The 22,334-nt window shown below is 37.5% G+C and overlaps 1 protein-coding gene and 1 long non-coding RNA gene across 3 annotated transcripts; one reads left to right on the forward strand and one right to left on the reverse strand.

Moving 5' to 3' along the window:
- Positions 1 to 1,768: 1,768 nt before the first annotated feature.
- On the reverse strand, positions 1,769 to 22,228 carry LOC133523410 (uncharacterized). 2 transcript variants are annotated; one of them, XM_061858977.1, is made up of 7 exons: positions 21,862 to 22,228; positions 21,619 to 21,779; positions 14,258 to 14,350; positions 6,839 to 7,197; positions 6,293 to 6,427; positions 4,449 to 4,697; positions 1,769 to 3,867 (listed from the first exon to the last, which is right to left on the reverse strand). In XM_061858977.1, exons 1-7 carry the CDS (start codon positions 21,883 to 21,885, stop codon positions 3,737 to 3,739), a joined length of 1,152 nt encoding a protein of 383 aa, XP_061714961.1. In that variant the 5' UTR covers positions 21,886 to 22,228; the 3' UTR covers positions 1,769 to 3,736. The 2 variants fall into 2 exon arrangements, with proteins under 2 accessions (XP_061714961.1, XP_061714952.1); XM_061858968.1 differs by having other exon boundaries at positions 6,839 to 7,251; positions 21,862 to 22,224.
- LOC133523456 (uncharacterized) lies at positions 7,245 to 12,978 on the forward strand. The gene is made up of 2 exons (XR_009800226.1): positions 7,245 to 9,586; positions 12,854 to 12,978. It is a non-coding gene; the product is annotated as an uncharacterized LOC133523456 (long non-coding RNA).
- Positions 22,229 to 22,334: the final 106 nt, after the last annotated feature.

Consider the following 22,334-nt stretch of genomic DNA (forward strand, 5'->3'; position numbering starts at 1 on the left):
CAAACGCCAAGCATGTACATTTGTAAATACTATCACTGGTCATCACTGAATACTGATCGATATATTTCAGATATTGCGCTGTTGTGTGATTCTTACAATAGTTAGTTCCATTATTTTCTACTGCTTTTAATAACATTAATTATCTTACTAAATATAATATACTTATGAGGCTGCAACACTCCATTCGATCAAACCATGTGGGACTCGAAAGACATAAAAAAAATCGTATGGTGTGTAACATCCTTACAAAAAGCAGATTAACAGTGACATCGTTTTGGCAGTAGTTTGGAAGTGATTATCTTATCATAATAATAATATATACTATTTCTGACCACTAAGAAGAAAATGTACTTATACTAAAGCAGAGACGCTTCCCAAATAGATGTTGCTATCTCTATTGCACGCGCATTCTTCTTCTTTGTCGCCACACTCTTAGTCAGAGTGATCGTGGTCGTCATATCAAGGCCGGTGGCAAGCTTCACAATCCGTCGCCATTCTTCACGTACTGTAGCCCTTCTTGTACATTCGTGGAGTGTTCCATTGAGTGCATTTTTGACTAAGTCTGACCAACGCATTGGTGACTTACCGCGCCTTGTGCCTTCGACTTTTCCTTGCACTACAAATCGTTCCACGGATGTATTGTCTCGCGGGCGCATAATTATACCTATTGCTGACCCGCCCATGATGCCAGTTTGACAGCAATATAATTATCTGCGTACAATAGAGATAGCAACAGGCGTGTCAATGTACGAAAATCTATCTGGAAAGCGACTCTTGCTTTATAATTTCGATGCCAGTCTTCATTAAGGCCGAAACGCTGGCGAATATCGTGTGAAATACGAAAAGTTTTAAGTACTATGGCTGTACCTTATCGCGCGATTGACGTGTCACGTGATCGTTACCATACATATACAGGGTGATTTCGGGTTCGTGGAGCAAGAGAACAAGACATCACACAGAACTCAAAGATGAATCTAATGATGTTGCTCATTATTTATTATCACCAATAATTATGATTATTTTTCAGATGACAAGAAGAAAAAATCATTTTTGCATACAATTTGGTCACCCTACTCAATGTGACGTCTTGTCGCTTTCCATACAGTGTATGTCAAAAGTCATAGGGTGACCATGCTTATTTCATATAAGATTAATTTTACTTGAAAAATAATAAAAATTAAACTAATTATCTTTAAATCAAATACTACCGTATGATAATGTGAATCATTTATAGATTTAGAAAGTGGTTCTGGATCGCGACCCAGAAATCACCCCGTATTTAAGTTAGTGTTTTCGATATATAAACGATTATCACCATGTGTGCAGTTTACAAGCAAAAAGTTTTATTGTCGATTTATACTAAGTCGGTAGCAAACAAGCATACGGCTCGCTTGATGGTAAGCAGTGTCCGCAGCCTATGTACGCCTGAAACTCCGGAGGCGAACTTTATTGTAACCTAAATAAACCGGTTTATTTAACCCATTCAGGGCCAGTGACTCAGCGTATGGGTCATGCTCAAACAGTTCCGCAGGGCCAGTGACTCACATGTGAATCATGAAGAAATTCTGATTTAAACATAAACGAAACATAATTTGACGTAATAACGTACGTATCCACTAAGTTAACAGCCATTTCTATAAGGTATATTACGACAAAAAATTAATAACACGTTTTTTTAAATGAAAATAGAGCTCAGAATATTCAATTTTGGTTTACTATCAGTGCAATATAGTAAATATACTGAAATTTTAGAAACATACGCGTTGCAACTAACAGAAAAATCTATATTTCAAAGATACCAAAAATATGTATATTGTAGAAGTTATTGACATGACTCAGGGATGGGTCACCGTGGCCTGGCGCTACTTGTAAAAACTACAAATGTTTCCGTAGCAGGCCAAAATATACTTTATTGGCTGGTTTAAAAGTTTATTACATGTTGAAGCTGTTTGATGTTGTACCATTTTACAACCGATAACTGTTTAGATGATGGCAAGCAACATTTACCAAGCCGTAGTATAATAATATTTTGTTTTGTGTGAGGGGTAAGGCAACGAGGATTTTCTCCCACTGTACTTTTATGTCATAATATTTGGTGATCGTTGTATTGGGTAGGCAATTACCTACTTACAGTGATGATAATATTCATTCTTTTTTTTTCGTTACAATATAAAACAAGGCAGTTGAAACAGTCACCACCTCACCACTAACTATTATCATAATAGCGCGTGACAAGTATTTACAAGTTTTTTAAAGCGTCTTCGTGGTTTTTACTGTAGATTAGAAAGAAAGTACTATAATACATTTTAAGTGGTCTATTGTTACTATATTATAATTACTTTTACCAAAACAAAGATAACGACCGACCAAGTGTAAGCTTATCGGACACACTTGAACAATAAACAATGAATGCATCCGAGCGGCGGTATTATCTTTCATATGGTATTTTTCACAGGAGTTCAAGAAGTGTTTCATCCCATCCATTAGAGATGTATTTTGGAGTAATACGGGAAATATTATTTAGTCACGATTTATTCGTCGGTAACTTTATACTGCTCCTGTGCTGTTTAGTGATTTCGTATTTTGTGACCTTGGCTATGAATTACCGGAACTTTTTTGTTTTATTTTTAATTTTTGGCAAGCTTTTATCACTGCCTGTTCTTTGTTTTTCACATGCAACTAATACTTATCGAGACAATTGTAACAACCTCAGACACAATTCGTTTGCATTGTTTTATCACAGAATGGCCATTTTCTATCTTCATCATCAGATCAGCTCCATGTTAATGATAATGTTACATTGTCATCCGATTTACATATGCATGCAAAATTTCATCTTAATCGGAAATCGGGAAATGGGTCAAATTGGGAATGGGTCAACTTCCAGGATGAGACCTAAAAAACAACAACAACAAACACAGATATTTAAATAAATAAAAATGTTCATTCCTACAAACTGCAACCTTTTTTTATAGGCACAGAAAAAAGGTGGTTAGTAAAAATGTTGCATAATGTTGTTCAACTGGCCGGCTTCACAAGCGGCGATTTATTTACCGTACGCGCCAGGTCAGAGACCCATAAGCTGAGTCGTACGTTTTAGCTAAAAACGGTTTGTATGGCGGCCTGGCGTATTGTGTAAGCTCGACGGGTCTTGGCCATGAATGGGTTACGAGCAATGAGACGGCTGGCTGGCCCGGTGGTGTGCCTCGAAGACAAAAACACCGACAAAGGAAGAAACCGGTTTCTATTGTTCTAAACCGTATAATCTGACAAGAACTGTATGGAAATGATCTCCTAAAAACTTGTTTAAAAATAACGGTTTCACGAACGAAACCGAAATTAAACAGTTTTGCGCCAAGTACACATGATAACGATTCGGTAATTTAACCGGTGTCTGAGCTTTGGCGAGATGACATTCACTGTACCCATACCTCTTAATAATAAGGCGTAATTACAATTAGAAATCGATCGATCATCGGCACAATATAATTTTGATTAATAACGTCTCATATGTGAGTACATAACTCGTATTTCCTGTCGCCTAGCGCTAGCTACTTTACTAATTGCCTTTACCTTTGATTGCCATCCAAAATACTAGATCACCGGCGCCTAATTTTTGCTCTGCCTTTAAATAAGGTTAAAAAATACCCACAAATTTTATGCCGACAAAAATAATAGCTCCAGAGGCTCTGCTCGGATTCGGCCCTTTATATCAAAGGTAATTCTCACACGAAAGTTACACGCCATCGGTGACGTCGACCACGACGTTCGCTACCCTCGTCAGGAGCGGCCCGATGTTGTCTTTAGGGACGGTATCCCATTTTTCCTTCAGGCATCTTTCCGCCGATGCATGAGATGATTTTTCGCCTGGAACAGTATTTTTAACACATAAAAAGACACAGGTTCAAGTTTTAGAGACAGGTTAGGCTACTCTGTTTTATTATTACGTATTAGTATTACATATCCATTTTTGATAATAATAAACAAGGCTCGGGAAAACGCCGTCATTTTGATTAAACCATAATAGAGGACCCATTCAAGAGTCGCAAATCTTCGTTCACAGTCCACGGACATCAATTGGATCTTTGACATTTGTATAAGGAAGTCTCTGTTGTATGGAACAGAATTATGTTTTCAAAATGACGGGCGTTTTTGCGGCGACGCCGTCGCTATGTCGTCCTGGTATGCGCAGTATTGTATGATCTAACTATTAAGCTAAATAGACGCTCAACGTTACCTGAATTATGGCATTTGGCGGTGTTTAAAGTGAAGAATATGGCGCTCTTCCTGACTAGTGGCTGGTACTCGTCGCAGTAGTAGTGGAAGGCCATGGCGAGTGGCGACGGCACGAGGGCCACATCCTTGACGAGGAGCATCCCCGCCATCATTATGTCGTCCTGGTACGCGCATTAATGTATGAACCAACTAAGCTAAACAATTAACGTTACCTGAATTGTGGCATTTGGCGGTGTTCAAAGTGAAGAATATGGCGCTCTTCCTGACGAGTGGCTGGTACTCGTCGCAGTAGTAGTGGAAGGCCATGGCGAGCGGCGACGGCACGAGGGCCACGTCCTTGACGAGGAGCACCCCCGCCGTCGCTATGTCGCCCTGGTACGCGCGCACCAGTTGCGTGTGACTGCCCATGTTTAAGTCGGCGCCATCTACGACTCGGTGCTTGGATGGGATGGTGTGGTTGCCTAAAAAAAGGGACGTAAATTGCTTGAATGAAGGCTCTCTTGGTAGTGAAAGTTGAATTTTATCCACATGTGTGGTAAAGTGATGCAAATTTTGAGTTGTTTCCTTATGTTGGCTGGTAGAATTGACTTTTAAATTATGAAATTGACCGATTTTTTTTTTATTCATAAAGTAAGTGTTACTTTCACATTTACCACTATCTGCCAAGCTGTAAAACAGTTACATGGCAGAAAACTTTTTTTACCCTTATCTTTTATCTAAGTAACAGAAAACATTTAGGTATAGGTATATGGTAGTTCTGCCTGCCCGTTTATGAATGTTATTTATAAACGAACAAGCAGGCACTCGTACATTTCGTTCTTACATTTAATAACGAATATTTAAATTTGCACTGGTTTGATGTTTTACAGTTAGTTAGTGTGGTGATTTCTTTTGTATTTCACTCGGTGGCAAAATTTGTATAATCCTCACACCTTGAAACTGTCGCTAGGCTCGAGATTCCACTTTTGAACCACGAGCGTAGCGAGTCAATTTTCAGATATTTCGCTAGCTCGGATCAATAATGCAATGGAAATGCGCGAAGATCTAGTAGCTAACAAGTCTGACAACACGAGATGTAAAGATGTACTAGCCATCCCAACGTGCAATTTGGTAATGTATAAAAAATGGGCCACCACGTAAGATCTATTCTATACAATTATATAACAAATTACCCCACAGTATATCAAATGAGATTAAAGACGGCATATTCAAGGCAAAACTTGTAAACCTACTGATTAAAAAATGTTAGTATAGACGAATTTCTTAATGATAAAGATTTAAATTAACTAGATATATTCAATTAGATGTGATATATACTATTAGATGTGCTAAATGAGAATTAATTTAAATGTATGTAATTAAATTGTACAAGTAATATAATTAAATATTAAATATTAGTATTATTAACATAAGATGGACAGAATATAACATAGGTATAAGTATAGAAATAAAACATTGTAATGCCCTCACAGGGTAGGTAAGGTAGCATGTACTATTCTTAAGAAATTATATTTAACACTATGTATCCTGATGCATTACTGTACTGTACATGTATACAATAAATACAATACAATATAAGCTCGCGCGTTTAAACAACAACTTTGCTCCCTTGTAAAACGAATAACTATTGTTCTTCATTGCTAAACGATGTGTCAACACAGCGTGTACGAGTAATTACTAGTGATGGTGATCTGATCCCTTAATGTTAATTATTGATTTTCGACACACTTGCTCGTAACGTGGAGCTTATAGAACCGCTTTTAGGCTCATAATCCAGAATCCTAGACATTAATCCCGCGTGCTTTTTTCTTTCTAATTATCCGATTGACCATTTTTTATTGTACTTTTACTTTTTTAACAATTAAAATTGATTAATATATGTAAGTATTGTTTTTTTTTCTCCTACGTGTGTTGAAAAACGTTGCATTGGTCATTAGTGTCATTATCATTACCTACAAACATCGGCTTTCTTATTGCGCGCACGCTACTAGCTAGCACACTTGTATCATAATATTCATAATGTACTATTGTATCTTGCTGTAGGATAGGTACTTACGTAAGAATTTGGCCGTATTCGAAACCACATTGTCAACGAACCCATCAAACTTGCTAGGGTCGTAATCACTTTTCTGGCTGTCATAAAGAAATATGAAACAGCTAGTATCTTCTCTTTCAAATATCGTCGAGATTCCTGAAAAAAAAAAATATATATATATTTATTGAGTTTGCCGCGCAAGGGGTCAAAAAGCAATAAGGTCAAGCGATACTCAAATGCGTTTTGTAGTTCTTCAGTAAGGCGTTACTGCCATAATAATGCAATTAGAAATCGCCTTTATCGACTACCGAAAAATCCGATAATGTAATAGGTACCTCCTTATTAGTCGTGTAAAATGTACTATTTTATAAATAAAGAAATGAATGAATGAGTCCTTATTGAAAACGTCACAACCGAGTGTGACGTCACAAAGTGGCGTACGTAGCGCGAACTAATCTAGCCGTGGCAAATGCTAATGGGTCAGAAATGACAAAAGAGACAAACATAAGTAAATAGTGTAAAAAAACCCGAAAAAACTAAGGTTAGTACCTACAACAATGTGGTTACCTGCTTGTAACTGTAATATCGAGTCGTCAGTCACTTTGTATTTCGCTCCCAATTCATTGAGATCACTGCGAAACTTCATTTCATCATATCTAGCCTGCTGGTCTGACGAGCTAAAGATATCATAGTAATACGTAGCGCATAATACGGTCAGCAGACCGATTAGATATTTGGTTATGTTTCCCGAGGTCTTTTCTTCTCGTTCTCTGCTTGACTGGTTTATTCTGTGGGAAACGTTTGGAGTTCTGCTGGCGAAGCTGGAGTTTCGACTGTCCGCGCTTCTATTGCCGCGAAGCCGCGGCGATACTGAGACAGACTTGTTAAGATGTTTGCTCTGCGTCCGCGAACTATCAAAGTCGTCACTGTAATATGAACGTGACGGGAGTGTGGCGGGTAAGGATTTGGCTACGACACCGCTGTAACGAAACAGACATTAACCGCTCACAACTTATTGACTTTATAGTATTATTATTTAAGGGAACTGAGAAGCAGAAAGAAATATAGAAAAGCAAAAAAAATGTTTAATGGCAAAAATGAATAAGAAACTAATTTGATTAATTGTAACTAAAATGAGTACAGTTATGGAGTAATGAAGTGTGATAGTCATGAGCTATTGATGAACGTTTCGTTATAGTATTTAGAATATAGTAATGAAAACACTAAACCAAATTGATATTACAAACTACTATTGGATGATTCATATGTTGGTATGGTACCCATATAAATAAGATGCATAGGGATAACCGGGTCATTTTGAGTATTTTAGGTTCAGTCCATGCTACATTTTCATGCCAAGTTATATACACCGTGGGCCAATTAAACCCGACAAATTTTAACCACGCATTCCTGAGGTCATAAGGAGCAAAAAATGATATATGAGTTTTGACCAAATTCGCCAAAAAAAAAATTATTTTTTGTCGTAAAAAAAAATTCCTTTTGCGTTTTCTGCAAACGACACGTTATTTATTTTTACACCTTGGTGAAAAAAAAAAACATTACAACGAATAAGTAAAGGTTTTTTTTTCTTTTACAGACGAAAATTGCGAGTTTACTTTGAAACTTTAATATCTGTCAGTAGGTATGTCTAAACCAAGTCACATAGTGGCAGCGTCACAGCTAAAAAGGCGTTTTTGACTAAGTTATAGAAGAAACAAATTTTCACAGAAATTGTCATTATCTCTAAAAAAAGACCGATTTCAGAAAACATTGTATGACATTTTAGTCTCTAAATGCGGTCAAGAATACACCTTTGAAATATGTCGGGTTTTTATTGGCTGACGGTGTATAGGTACCTATGCACAACTTAGTGCATACTTAAAGCACTAATAGACGTCCCGTATTATCAACAATTCTTCAAACTACAGTTTGTTAGGAGAGATGTTGTATCACATTCTACTTTTGTCCCTCGGACAATGGGACATAACAAAACACAAACAAGTCGATTATTTTAAGTTTGTTTATAGTTTATTGTTATCAAAACTTTGTTATAACAAGTAAATCAATCACGTAGTTGTTATAAACTTGGTCCAACTAAATATTTGTGATTTTAGTGAGGTTTAAATGGCAATGTAACGTAAATTGCAGGCAAGATTTTGCTAGTCTACACCTCGCTTTAAAAAATGCCTTGTGAAGTTATCCCCATGCAGTGTTGATAATTACTCAAGTAAGTAGTAAAAGAAAGTCATAGGCAAGGGGAAAGCCAAACTATTATCATCATAATTATGTCATACATGCATACACATATTTTATCCACCACCAACAATATTGTTTAAAATCAAAATGTATCATCTATTACATAGCTACACAACAACAACAACTAAAGAGGTTGCGGCTCCTAAAACTAGTGCGATAAGGACAACGCCAGATTAGGCGAGAAATCCTGTTTAAAAATATCAATAAACGATGTTTCGTATTCTACTGTTTCCTCCTTCAAAACTTAACCAAATGTAACAAATTTTGAGATCTAAATGATAATGAAATTATCTGTGTCGGACTTTTTTTGCTTTTTAGGCTATTTGATTTCAGTTTTGAATACCACGCTTTTCTTTGCGGCCTAGTAAATTAGGCAGTTTATGCGAATATTTGAAGTGCACTAGCGCCATAAGAAACAAAAATATCAAAAAAAGCAAAACTGTCCGTCACAGATATTAATAATAACATATGTAATTAATAACGTCTAAGTCCAGCCTTGGGCGTTGCAGCTCAAGGAATTATTATCGATAAACTGGTTACCATTGTATTGATGGCCACATGTATACCAAATTGAACTTAAAGTGTAGGTAATTAGGATCGTTCTGTTTTTAATATGTATTTGTATTAAGTACTTATTCTCTAAAATGAACTTGTTCTGTATTTTAAGTATAAGTCTCTGGACTTTTATAGTGCTACCAGGCTGACGCAACTAGGAACAAAATAAGTTTTGTATGGAACTTGTTTCGCAAATCTTTGCCAACGAAGAAAAATAAAACGTCAGTGCTATTTATTCTGTCAAGTTTACATCAAGTCAACTGTCAGCCTAATTGTTTTGTTTGTTATGAAGCCTTCAATGTTTTGTTCGGGTATATCGTGCAATTTCTTTATTATTTAGTGAAAATATCGAAAATAGTGAACCGTGATCAGAGTAAAAAGCGACTTTGTTACGATGCCACCGAGAAAACGGTTTACTAAGTGTGAAATATGTGGCAAGCGAGCCTCTCGAGAAAATCACGAAAAAAGGAATTTTATGGCGAAATTTCCCTTGGATAAAGACCGGTACGTATTGCTTTAGATACTTTTGACCTTATTTTGGTGCAGCAGGCTTTAAACACATCGAAAATTTGATATTTTATATTATTTTTAGTTGTGAACAAGGGATGTACTAAAACTATCGATAATTGTATGTTTATTTGTATATCAGCACGGCTAGCACATGATTACACGCGGGATAACTCGCGCCGCGAGAAATAACAGTCGCGTGTCACAAATTTCTATCTCGACCTGTCAGTTTCTCGATTTTGGTAGCATACGTTGGCAGATCGAGAAAAGAATTCCACGCGAGAGAGCCATCCCGCGCGCGACTTAGCCAGTGTGGCCATTTATACTTGGGACAAACTTTTCTTTCGTGGCAACACTGAATCGGTACTAACATAATCGGAAAAATAATGAATAGTCAGCTTTAGAAACGGAACGTCCCTAGTCACGATAACTTTGTCTCCTTTTCGCAGTATTAAGATTAAAGAAATAGCAAATATTATTTTGAAGTCGGAAATGTCAATGTGTCAATCATAATTTGATTCGCTTTGTCGTTACAAGTTGTATTATATGTATACCTACCTAATAATTAAATACCACTCCTTACGAATGATTGGTGTTTTTTTTAAGATAATTGAGATTACCCGAAAGTTTTGGCAAATAAGCTACCATCTTTACAAAGAAGACTGAAGATCTCATGATAATCCCCAACATATCTTCCTTGTGGCTGGCTAGTTGCTGCACCGCTGGCTTTGAAGATAGATTGATGACATGCACAAGTCTGTCATCAAACACGGCGCCTATACCTAAGCATGCTGCTGCTGGGCACAGCCATCCTGCCACGGAGGACATAGAAGGGCTCAAGTTGGGAACCTACTCCATACAACGACACTCGAATGTTTAAAACAATGAGTTATTTTTGCGTGTTTTGTATTTTAGCGATCTATGGATGCAGCGTTAGTTTTTTAAGTTTTCTCATATTGCAAATACACAAAAACATTAAGTTATTTTATTTACTCTGACCTCTTTTAGATATTTAGATTTAAGTACGACTACTACGACTCCCACCGAACGGGCGGAGTCGGATCGCATTTCACATTGATGTGGCCGCAAGCCGGTCGGCTGCTCGCGGACGCGGAGACGCCTCCAGACGGATTCTATCGCTTCTGCGATATATAATATATAGGCACATTAAAAATGCGCTCCGGTGCGGCCTGACTCCAGCCTGTCGGTGGGAATCGTACATTAGGGTGGTAACTACAGAATACTCGTATTACGGCCGTGGCCTTTTGTAAGGTGGAGGTTGAGTTGGGCTGCCAGATTCATTATTTTGCATTATTTTATTATCTGCGTATAATAAAATAATGCATATAGTAACAAAAGTGTACTTAGACACCTACTTAGGGTAAGTAATAGGTACCTAAGTACAGTAGGTGTAGGTTACCTTACCCAATCTGAAGGCTTTCTCCAAAGTTTTTGTATTACTACTACTACTTCACTCGCTCAGTGACCCAAACAAGATCTTGGCCTCTGACGCAAGAGAGCGCCACTCTGCCCTATCCTACGCCACTTCACGCCAGTTGGTATTCCGAGGGCGAACAGGTCTTTTAGGACTTCGTCACTCCAGCGGTATCTGGTATGCCCAGACGGACGTTTTCCACCCGGGTGCCCCACATACACTCTTCTCACAGCACGATCCTCTCCCATCCTCTCTAGGTGGTGCGTTTTTGTACACATATTATAAATCATTAGTACCCGGATATACCTATAATTAAACCCCAAGACCGCGGTTTATATCCCACAATCAATTGAAGCACGTGACGAGTTTTTGTACTTAGGTGGTGGTTTATTTAACTATTTGCGTATATATTTTTTAGGTGGTAGGTTGCATGCATTGACTGTAAAAACACGCGTGTAAGTGTAACGGGTTAGCACTGATTGACTAGCACTTAATTATTTCGTGGATTAGCGAAGTAATATTTTTGTATCCATTAATACGGATTTCCACAAAGTAATTTCTATTAATCACCCTCCAGTCAACTCGCCATCAAACTGTTTGCTTTGTTGATGTAGTGGCACAATCTTAGGCTTTTAATTTTTCTGCCGGGTTTTCATTTAACTTAAGAGAACAAACAAGTAAATGTGAAAAAATACAATCATTTTGTTATTACCGGCATGATATAGATATAGGTATCTTAATTTAATAGGTATGTTATAAAGCAATACCACGTACCTTACCTACCTAGCTAACGGACAAATCATAAAACTCAGTATTCATATTAAAATTACACAGAAAATTGCTGTAGTATGAAATAAATACAAAATATAGAAAATTAACTTTCTTTTAGGACCAAAGTCAACAAAACTTCGACAAAATATGCTTCTCGCGACCCTCTAGCCTCGAAGACAGTTTCTCTCCTTTTGACGTTGAAACGCGGGATATTTTCTCTCCCATAGCGCACTTGTGCTACGAGTTTCGAGAGTATCCCGCGTGGAACTGTCAAACGACAAAATTATGTCGCTTTGACATTTGTCCGCGAGACAGCGGGTTGTCGCGCGCGTCTTATGCTACCGATTCGCGAGAAAGCTCTATGTCGCGGCATTATCTCGCCTGTCGACTGTCGCGCCAGTCATGTGCTAGCCGTGCAGTGTAAGTAATTAAATAAAATATGTGAAATTTCCTGAGAACTTCATGCAATATGACACAAAATTAATTCGTCGAAGATTTTCAATGGAAAATTATCTATCATCTATGCATTAATGGTCATTATTTGATATATATTTTTTTAATCTAGTAATTATTTAATATATTAATCTGAAATGTAAGTAAATGAATCTCTCTTTTTGTGATCAATAAAAAATATTATACGACATTATTCCACAAATTGACTTAATCCCATAGGAAGCTCAATAAGACATGTGTTGTGGGTACTTAGACAACGATATATACATATAAATACATAGAAAACACATGACTCAGGAACAAATACGCATCACACAAATAAATGCACGTACCAGGATTTGAACCTGGGACCATCGGCTTCATAGGCAGCATTACTGCCCAGTAGGCCGTCAGACCAGTTCTCATGATTAACAGACATATAAATATATAAAAAGTTAGAGCATTGATAAAGGGTTGTTGATAACTGGATGCCGAAAAACATGATTTATAAATGCATATTAGCGCTAAATAATCAGTTGATCATCTCATTAGCAAATACTTGGAATGGAATATAAACTGTAGATAAAGTCATGTTTGTCCAAGGTATGTTAACTGTATGTTTTCAGATGCAGGCAGTGGGTCAAATTTGTTGGGAACGAAGACCTGACGATACATCTTCCCATAGAAAAGTTACATTTATTGAAACATGTATGTGCAGAACATTTTGAAAATAAAGCTTTAAATAAAACAACACGACTTAAAAACTGTATTAAAATAATTCGGGTCCACCTTAAGCCCGACCAGATATTAGTCCACTCAAAGAAGTATCCACTATATAACATACAACTTAAATGTGGACTCGATGCTAACCTGATTTCGAGTACAAAATTTGTAGACAGCCTCCCCACTCAACCCTCCCCATTTTATCGATATCGATAAGAATCGCAAGCGTGTAGCGTACTACACTATTTAAATGGGTTATGTTGGTATTATGGTTCCTTGACAGTTCTTTTTCATAGATTTTGGTAATGATTTGCGTAACAACCTGATTCCACTCGCTAGTATGGAAGTCCCGTCTCTTAAAACGTAGTGATTATATGCTCTTTGAGTGCTACCTGCAGTGTGCTACTATTAATTATTGTGACAAAAACGTCTAAGTCTAATTAGTTATTGTTTTTGTTTGTTTTGTCTAACTTGCGATGCTCACTGATTTACTTTTGATTTAGTATATATTCTCATTAAGTGAAATGTAAAATTTCTTTTGAGAAATAAAGTTCTTTAAACATAATAATAATAATTTGTATTGAAAAAAAATCATTGGTCTAGCTAGCTTCAAAACCCACAGAGGAAACAGTTGAGTACGTTTGTATGGAGAAATGACCATTCCTGTTGCCTCTTAAGAGAAATCATAATATGCACGACTATTAATTCACTAAATTAAAACAAAAGATTCGTTTTAATACATTATTTTGGGGCTTTAACTGTTTCCTCAATCAGTCAGTATGTAAAGAAAGACTGCATGAACTATAGTATCATCCACGATGACGCGCAGATTTGTCAAATATAAGCTTTAATAACATGAAGTTTATTGAAAAAAAAATTGAATGTAGGTATTAAAATAAACTACTGTATACAATAGTGATCAATCAATCTCTTCAATCTCGTACCCCACTTTGGCAACTCAGCAAGCTTCCTTGCCAAAACACGGTACTCGACTGAAAAGCTCTCTGTTATATCACGATTGTATAAAATACTATTAAGCTACAGCTACATAAAAAATATACATACAAAGAAGTTTAATTAAAAAGTATTTTTTAAAAATTGGTTAAAAATCAGACCCAATAAGTACAGTCAATGACAAAAATACACTCTTGCAGCTGATTCCTTTGCAAACAATGAAAACTTATTTTCCCTACCACATCCTTCCACAAGTTCAACATATTATACCGAACATTTTCCTCACGTGTGAAAGTCAACACCGACATTGGTGTCTAGAAAATCCAGGATATATATAAAATTAATCCACTTACTGTTCATCAGAATCATCCGTGTATTGTAGATTTGGGGGTGTCATAGAATTTCTTCTCCTCATAGCAACTGGGCTCGAAGTATGAGAAAATTTGCTGAAATTTAAATACATAAATCACATTAAACATTTTTGTATGACATCATTTTCTTTACAATCACAAAAATTATAGGTGCCGGCAAACTTCTTGAAAATGTGACCTAGCCTTTAAGTTCGTTTAATCCTATCATATTCACGTGACAGAAATGGGATAACAGCACAAAATTACACTGTTGTTGTTACACTGTTGTACTGAAGTTTGCATCATCTGAATGTATCATTTGCGGCATCTGTATGTCAGTTATGTTTACAAAGCAGAAACGTAACACACCAACCCTTCGGCCACCCATTTTTGCAATAAAGATATTTAATCCCCACAGAAAACAGGTTGGATTAGTTCCTTTTTATCTGGTTTGGTACAGTTGAGTTCACAAACATCTTTACATGAACATTGTAAAAATATATTTACACAACCTTATTGTCAGTATCTTATAGGCATGTAAATATATTTTTAAAGGCTTGAAAAGATGTTTGTGAATTAGACTGTATGGAAACCAAAAAATGGTCACCAAGAGTGTTTGTGTAAGTGGTCTCACTTACACTATTTATTTACTGTATGTTATCAGACATCATATTTCAGGGAGCAAAATTTAAGGCCTAGTAAGTTCGTGTTCTTCTCTCACTCTAACTGAGCGTAAGCGTGAGAGACATGGGAGAAGGATTTTTATTTTGTTTAAATAAATACAAAACTAATCGATATGTTCAATCCCGGTTGTTATCATCAAATCGGACCAAACTGAGTTGGTGGTAATTCCTGGAAAAAAACCCAGTAGGTACCGTTGATAACAACTTGGTGGTAACTAGTGGGAATAACCCCTGAGGACCTACTAAGGTTTTAATCTCTGTCTCTCTCTCCCTTTCATCTTGTAATAAGTCTAGAATATCCTTTTGAAGGATACCTTTGAAGGTACTTTTTTCAGATTTTTGCTCATATCTTGAATATCTGTACAAATAGCATTATAATTACTTCAGACAAAACTTTTACCTTAAAATTTCCTACAATGGTTTGGTTATGTTTATTTTTACTTTAAGTTAACAAAGCGACAAAAAATAGACCATTTAAGACCACGTAGTTTTTTCGTAATTGTTCATCATAATCATAACTCAAATTTTTAGTTTAGAATAAACAAGCTTAGTCACCTGCTGACCAAAAATAAAAATAAAAACTGGCTAAGAGCATGTCGGGCCATGCTAAGTGTAGGGTTCCGTAATTAGCCGTCCGTCAAAATAGATTTTTGCAAAAACCCAAAAACGGATAGACCGATCAGGTTCGCTGTAGTTTTACTTGAAAGTGTTTACTAAACTTTACTTTCACGATTTTTTTCATATTTTTTGGACCCATGGTTCAGAAGATAGGGGAAGTAGATAGTACGGTCGCCAAGCCGCTCCGAGGCCAGATTTAATTGACTCAGCTCGGCCTTACCCACAACCGGTATCAATGTGTTCGGACAGTTCTCCTGATCACCGTACATGCGGTAGTAAAGCGGAAAAATGGTGGAGGGGATAGTAATGACGTCACAAAGATGGCGGCCGGACCTATTCTTTTTGGCAGTGTATCTCGAAAACCACTTAACCGATTTTAATCATCGAGGTGTCAAATAATAGCTTATATTATGGAGATTATTTCCTTTTCTACAAACATTTACGTGAAACCTATAGGAAAAAAAATAATCACAAAAAACAGTTTTTTTATAAAATTATTATTTTTTATTTTGTAAAAATCTCCGTAAATATTAGCATTTCGCAAATTTTGTTTAATATAAAACATATTGCTTCATTATCAAGGAATATAATGAGCCTTAAAACATACAGATCGAGTAATAAACAATGAAGCTACACTCATTTATTTGCGCATGGGTAACGATAACTGGCTTTTACCGGTCGAAACTGTGGTGACTGTTACGATACGTATTGAATGGAATTTATAGAGTATCGGTTTTAATTACTGAAATTATAATTAAAATTATAAAAACCAGACACAATAATGTTACCTTACTTCGACGTTTAGTCTCTTTTTTCGTCTTAATCATAGGTAGGTACATATTTCTTTTTACTTAAAAATTTTATACAGGGTGAACTTTTAACCACCAGTCATACTCTGCGCAGCGACTTTATAGGTCATACTTAACAACTTTTACTATGGGACCAATTCCGAAATCGCGAAAAAAATTTTGACTGTCCCATATAAAGGTGCGACCAACTTTACCAGACCAACACTTTTCCAAACTGAGCTACAGCTGTCCGATGAAGTTAAGTACTTAGGACTAACTCTCGACAATAAACTCAATTGGAACAACCACATCAACAAACGGATAGACAAGGCGGGAGTTGTCTTCTGGCAGTGCAGAAGGATGATTGGTAAGAGGTGGGGACTCAACCCGAAAATTACCCTCTGGCTCTATAAGACGATAATCCGCCCCTTACTCTGTTACGGTGCTCTGGTTTGGTGGCCAAGAACAAACCTAGGCAACGTACGAGACAAACTACAAAGACTTCAAAGGCTCGCATGCGCGGCCACCATTGGCTGCACGAGGTCTACCCCGACTGCAGCCATGGAGGTCATGCTAAACCTTCCACCGCTGCACCTACACATACAGCAAGAGGCCAGTCTCTCAGCGGTAAGGTTGCGAACCCTCAAGATATGGTCTCATCACAGGAGCTCTTCACACAAAATGCCTGGAAAAGGTGTATGACGAATTTCCAGTGCTTAGGTCAGGCACGGACCGGATTCACAAACAAGCTATCTTCGATAAAAGGTACAAAATACAGTTATATGAGGACGACAATCATGAAGGACTCAATCCCCGGGAGCTGAGAATCTTCACTGATGGGTCCAAAACAGACAGCGGATCGGGCTCTGGAACCTTCTCAGAAGACCTGAACATGTCGATCACCACTCCGCTAGGAGCCCATAACTCGGTATTCCAAGCTGAGTGCATGGGCATCATAAACGCGGCGGCTGCCATCACTGCAAGGAAGGTAGTAGGATCCTCCATTCGCATACTCTCCGACAGTAGAGCAGTCTTAATGGCTCTAAATAGCCATATAGTTACATCCAAACTTATACACGAATGCCACGAACGACTAATGGAGGTATGTCATAATAACAAGATCACCCTACAATGGATCAAGGGACACAGTGGATCCCGAGGTAACGATGCTGCGGACGAGCTTGCCAGGCAAGGATCGAATGCGGGGGCGATTGGTCCGGAACCGATTCTTCCGATACCATTTAGCAAGGTACGCTCAATGCTGCTGGCACGTACAGGGAAACTACACACAGAACACTGGCTGAACCAGACTGGATGCAGACAGGCAAAAGAAGCCATGCCTGGCATCAACGGAAAACTCACAAGGGCGCTCCTGCAACTAGGGAAGGTCCGACTGAGTATGGTAACCAGTGTTATAACAGGTCATGGACTATTTAACAAACATCTTTTCACAACAGGTGTCACAGACAGTCCCCTGTGCCGAGGTTGCATGGAGACAGAAGAAACAGCCTCTCACGTGGTGCTGGAATGCAGCGGAGTGACTCCATACAGGGCTAAACATCTCGGATCTCCGAGAGACCTCCCCGAGGTCCTACTCAACATCAAAGGTTTGATAGGATTTCTCGAGGAGCTGGGCTGGCAGGACTAGCCCACCCCCAACATATCACGCAAAATAGGCGCAAGTCGTCGAGTTGCGGAAAAATCGCCCGAATACAATACAATACAATACAATACAAGGTGCGACCAGACCGCAGCTTAAAAAACGGTCACGATACGGAATCGCAGTGACGCGTCGTATGCGTACCGTTTTTGACGCATGCTCCCCACACCGCTGTTTAAAAAACGGTGACGGTACGGAATCGCAGTGACGTGCTTCACGCGAATCTTTTTTGTTCGCAAAACAGTTGCGTCTTTTACGTCACCGGTACGGTGTCTGCCATAAGATCTCCGTGTAATATTTTTTGCGATTTTTACGCAGTTCAATTTACGGTGCGTCAGCTTATTTTAAGCAGCGGTGTGGCGAGCATGCGTCATGGACCCGGGTACGTCCTTAAACTACGTCCAAAAGAGAGGTATGGGCATTGTGAATGTCATCTCGCTTTGTGTTGTAGGTGACAGCCAGTGGGTGTCATTCCAGATCCAAATTTTCTTGCGTGATTCGGCATTGGTCCCATAATAAAAGTTGTTCAGTATGACCTGTAAAGTCACTGCACAGAGTATGGCTGGTGGTTAAAATTTCATCTTATACCTATATTCGACACAAGTAGTAAGTACTTACAGACCAACTATGATACACATTTTGCCTGTATAGTGATACATAGTGAATAAATTAATACCTGATTTAAAAAATAAAACAAAAATAACAAATAGCATGTTATTTAATTCAGTAATCACTAATCAGTCTTAAACAATGAACATCATACTTTTAGATTAGACAACAAAATGTATATTTATACTGTGTTTCGACTTGAAAGATTTTACTGCTTTAAAACATAAGACAAACCTACCAACCAAATGTATAAAAAAAAATGTTTTTTGTGATTATTATTTTCCTATAGGTTTCACGTAAATGTTTGTAAAAAGGAAATAATCTCCATAATATAAGCTATTAGTTGACACCTCGATGAATACAATCGGTTAAGTGGTTTTCGAGATACACCGCCAAAAAGAATAGGTCCGGACGCCATCTTTGTGACGTCATTACTATCCCCTCCCGCCATTTTTCCGCTTTACTACCGCATGTACGGTGATCAGGAGAAACGCCCGAACACATTGATACCGGTTGTGGGTAAGGCCGAGCTGAGTCAATTAAATCTGGCCTCGGAGCGGCTTGGGGACTACTAATAGTAAAAGTTGTTCAGTATGACCTATAAAGTCGCTGCGCAGAGTATGACTGGTGGTTAAAAGTTCACCCTGTATAAAATTTTTAAGTAAAAAGAAATATGTACCTACCTATGATTAAGACGAAAAAAGAGACTAAACGTCGAAGTAAGGTAACATTATTGTGTCTGGTTTTTATAATTGTCATTATAATTTCAGTAATTAAAACCGATACTCTATAAATTCCATTCAATACGTATCGTAACAGTCACCAGAGTTTCGACCGGTAAAAGCCAGTTATCGTTACCTATTCGCAAATAAATGAGTGTAGCTTCATTGTTTATTACTCGATCTGTATGTTTTAAGGCTCATTATATTCCTTGATAATGAAGCAATATGTTTTATATGAAACAAAATTTGCGAAATGCTAATATTTACGGAGATTTTTACAAAATAAAAAAAAATAATTTTATAAAAAAACTGTTTTTTTGTGATTATTTTTTTTCCTATAGGTTTCACGTAAATGTTTGTAGAAAAGGAAATAATTTCCATAATATAAGCTATTATTTGACACCTCGATGATTAAAATCGGTTAAGTGGTTTTCGAGATACACCGCCAAAAAGAATAGGTCCGGCCGCCATCTTTGTGACGTCATTACTATCCCCTCCACCATTTTTCCGCTTTACTACCGCATGTACGGTGATCAGGAGAACTGTCCGAACACATTGATACCGGTTGTGGGTAAGGCCGAGCCGAGTCAATTAAATCGTGTTTCTAGAGGGCTTTTGAGATTTGGCGACCGTACTAAGAGGGGGAAACATATTCTTTCTCTTTCAGAGCGATTATTTCCGAAAAAATTACGTTTATTAAAAAAATTGTTTTTGAAGACCCATATTATTTTTAAAAGTCCTATCCAGCAACACCCCACACTATTGGGTTGAACCGAAAAAATAATTCATCCCCACTTTTGGTGTAGGGGAACCAGTGGAGCCACCCAAATTTTTTTTTTCTTTTAGTTTTTATTTTATGATTTTGTTGGCGGATTTAGGGTTCCGTAGTCAACTAAGAACCTTATAGTTTCGCCATGTCCTAATTCTGCATTGACTGCGATTGCGGGATCGAAACAAAATATTCCCTTAGTCAAAGCATACGAAAGTGGGGATGTTTGGCACAATGACACGCAACATTCTATTAGACTCTTTCCACAGTCTTGACGAAAACGCAACATATCGATATCTTCAATATCGCGGCTATTTCGAAGAGCATTCTTTACAGCGAAGCCCAAGTCGATTTCTTTCGCGTTTATCAGATTAGACTCCTTTTTTAAATCAATCAACGTGATATTAGTGGCAGAATTCAATACATCCACTTTAACAACTCTTTGCATGATTTTTTTCAATGTGACCAAAAGTGATTCATATAAAAGTGGAGCAAGTGGCGCCTCGGATTGAAATAATGTTAAAAATGGCTCCACTTGCACCACCACCGATTTGCTAGGCTTCGTGGAGGAGCTGGGGTGGTTAGAGTAGGGCTACCTCGTTTCACGCAAAATAGGCACAATGGTTGTCGATTTGCCGAAAATGCCCAGAAGCACTAACTAACTAACTAACCACCACCGATTGAAAAAAGGCCAATTTAAGCCTTAAATAATTTGTCTTCCAATGCAGCATTTACTACTATAGGTGCTTTGTTTTCGTTTTTAATTCCCTGCACATATTTTTCAATAGTAGGAAAAGACTGCCTCCATAAAGCCCAAGATAGGGATGACTGACTGTACATACGGAAGCAAATTTTATTCCCTGACCTCCATTAAATTTCTCTGACAATTCCCTGACTTTTCCATGACTAGCTAAATTCCCTGACTTTTCCCGGTTTTCCAGAAAGTGGCCACCCTGCCCGGTAAATCCGAAGCCTGATGAATAGGCACCAGAGTTTTTATCACATGGTAAGACTAATAGCGAGCTATGGAGTCGACATTAGCAATAAAATTCAATTCATATTCAATATATATATAGATTTTAATTTTATAACCAAGAACTAGAACTTTGACGAGTTATACTTTACTTTAGTTTTATCTTTGAATATATGAATATTATGAATAAGAATGATTACTATTTTTTGTATTGATTATATTATGAAATTTCATTTAAAAAAAAAACAATATGTATAATAAAAGAGGTAAAAATAATATGAATGTAAATTAATCAATACATAAAAAAATTCATTATTTTTTATCAGTAATATTTATGTCCTGAAAGACAAAATAAAAGGATTGTTTACAAACATTCTTGTCCTTGTAAAATTAAAATCACTAATTAAATAAGTGAATGAGTATGAATATGAGTAGAATTTTATTGCTAATGTCGACTCCATAGCTCACTATTAGTCTTACCATGCCATAAAAACTCCGACGCCTACTGATGAATGATACAAGTATTATGCGTTGAAAGCTACCTCATAACGTTGTCCACAACGTCAACTCCCTCCGTGCCCTCCTGGTGCTCGTCGTCGCTGCTATTGTCATCGCCATATCGCACCATATCTGCTGCGTTAGCTGACAGATCGTGAGGATGAATGCTTCTCCTCGCAGATGGTATTATCTCACGTCTCCTACTCTGTAAAATATGTATAAAAAATTAGACAAAAAACGTCGATTTTTCATTGGTGAGATGAGCGCATAAAAATATTAATACTAACCCCAAATTCTTGACTTATACTCATTTATAAATAGTTGTTACTTATCCTATTTTATATTAATTAACTCTGAAGGTAATAATTTTAAAATCATATTAAGTAATTTGAGATAAGGAAATCAATCAATCTATTTTTCGTGTTATGAGATAAGGAAATACAATAACTAACAATACGTTCGCGTTTGACAATAGTGACCAAAGAGCATATAATCACTACGTGATAGTGACATTTGATATTAAAGTACTAATAGACGTACGTACCGAACCACTATATTGGTGCGACCGGTCACACTCGCGTCCACGCGACAGTCACGACCGGATACGGTAAATATGAAGTGTTTGACACGTTTTCAGTCATCGTTCGTCTGTACCCATACTTAAATGATACGATTCGCTGTTAGGCCGGCGCCCCACTGCTGCGCACGCTACATCCACGGCCCACGTTTTAATACAAACCGTGGGCAAGCCCACGAAATT

This window comes from Cydia pomonella, chromosome 1 (genome assembly GCF_033807575.1).
Source record: "Cydia pomonella isolate Wapato2018A chromosome 1, ilCydPomo1, whole genome shotgun sequence".
Taxonomy (NCBI): Eukaryota; Metazoa; Arthropoda; class Insecta; order Lepidoptera; family Tortricidae; genus Cydia; species Cydia pomonella.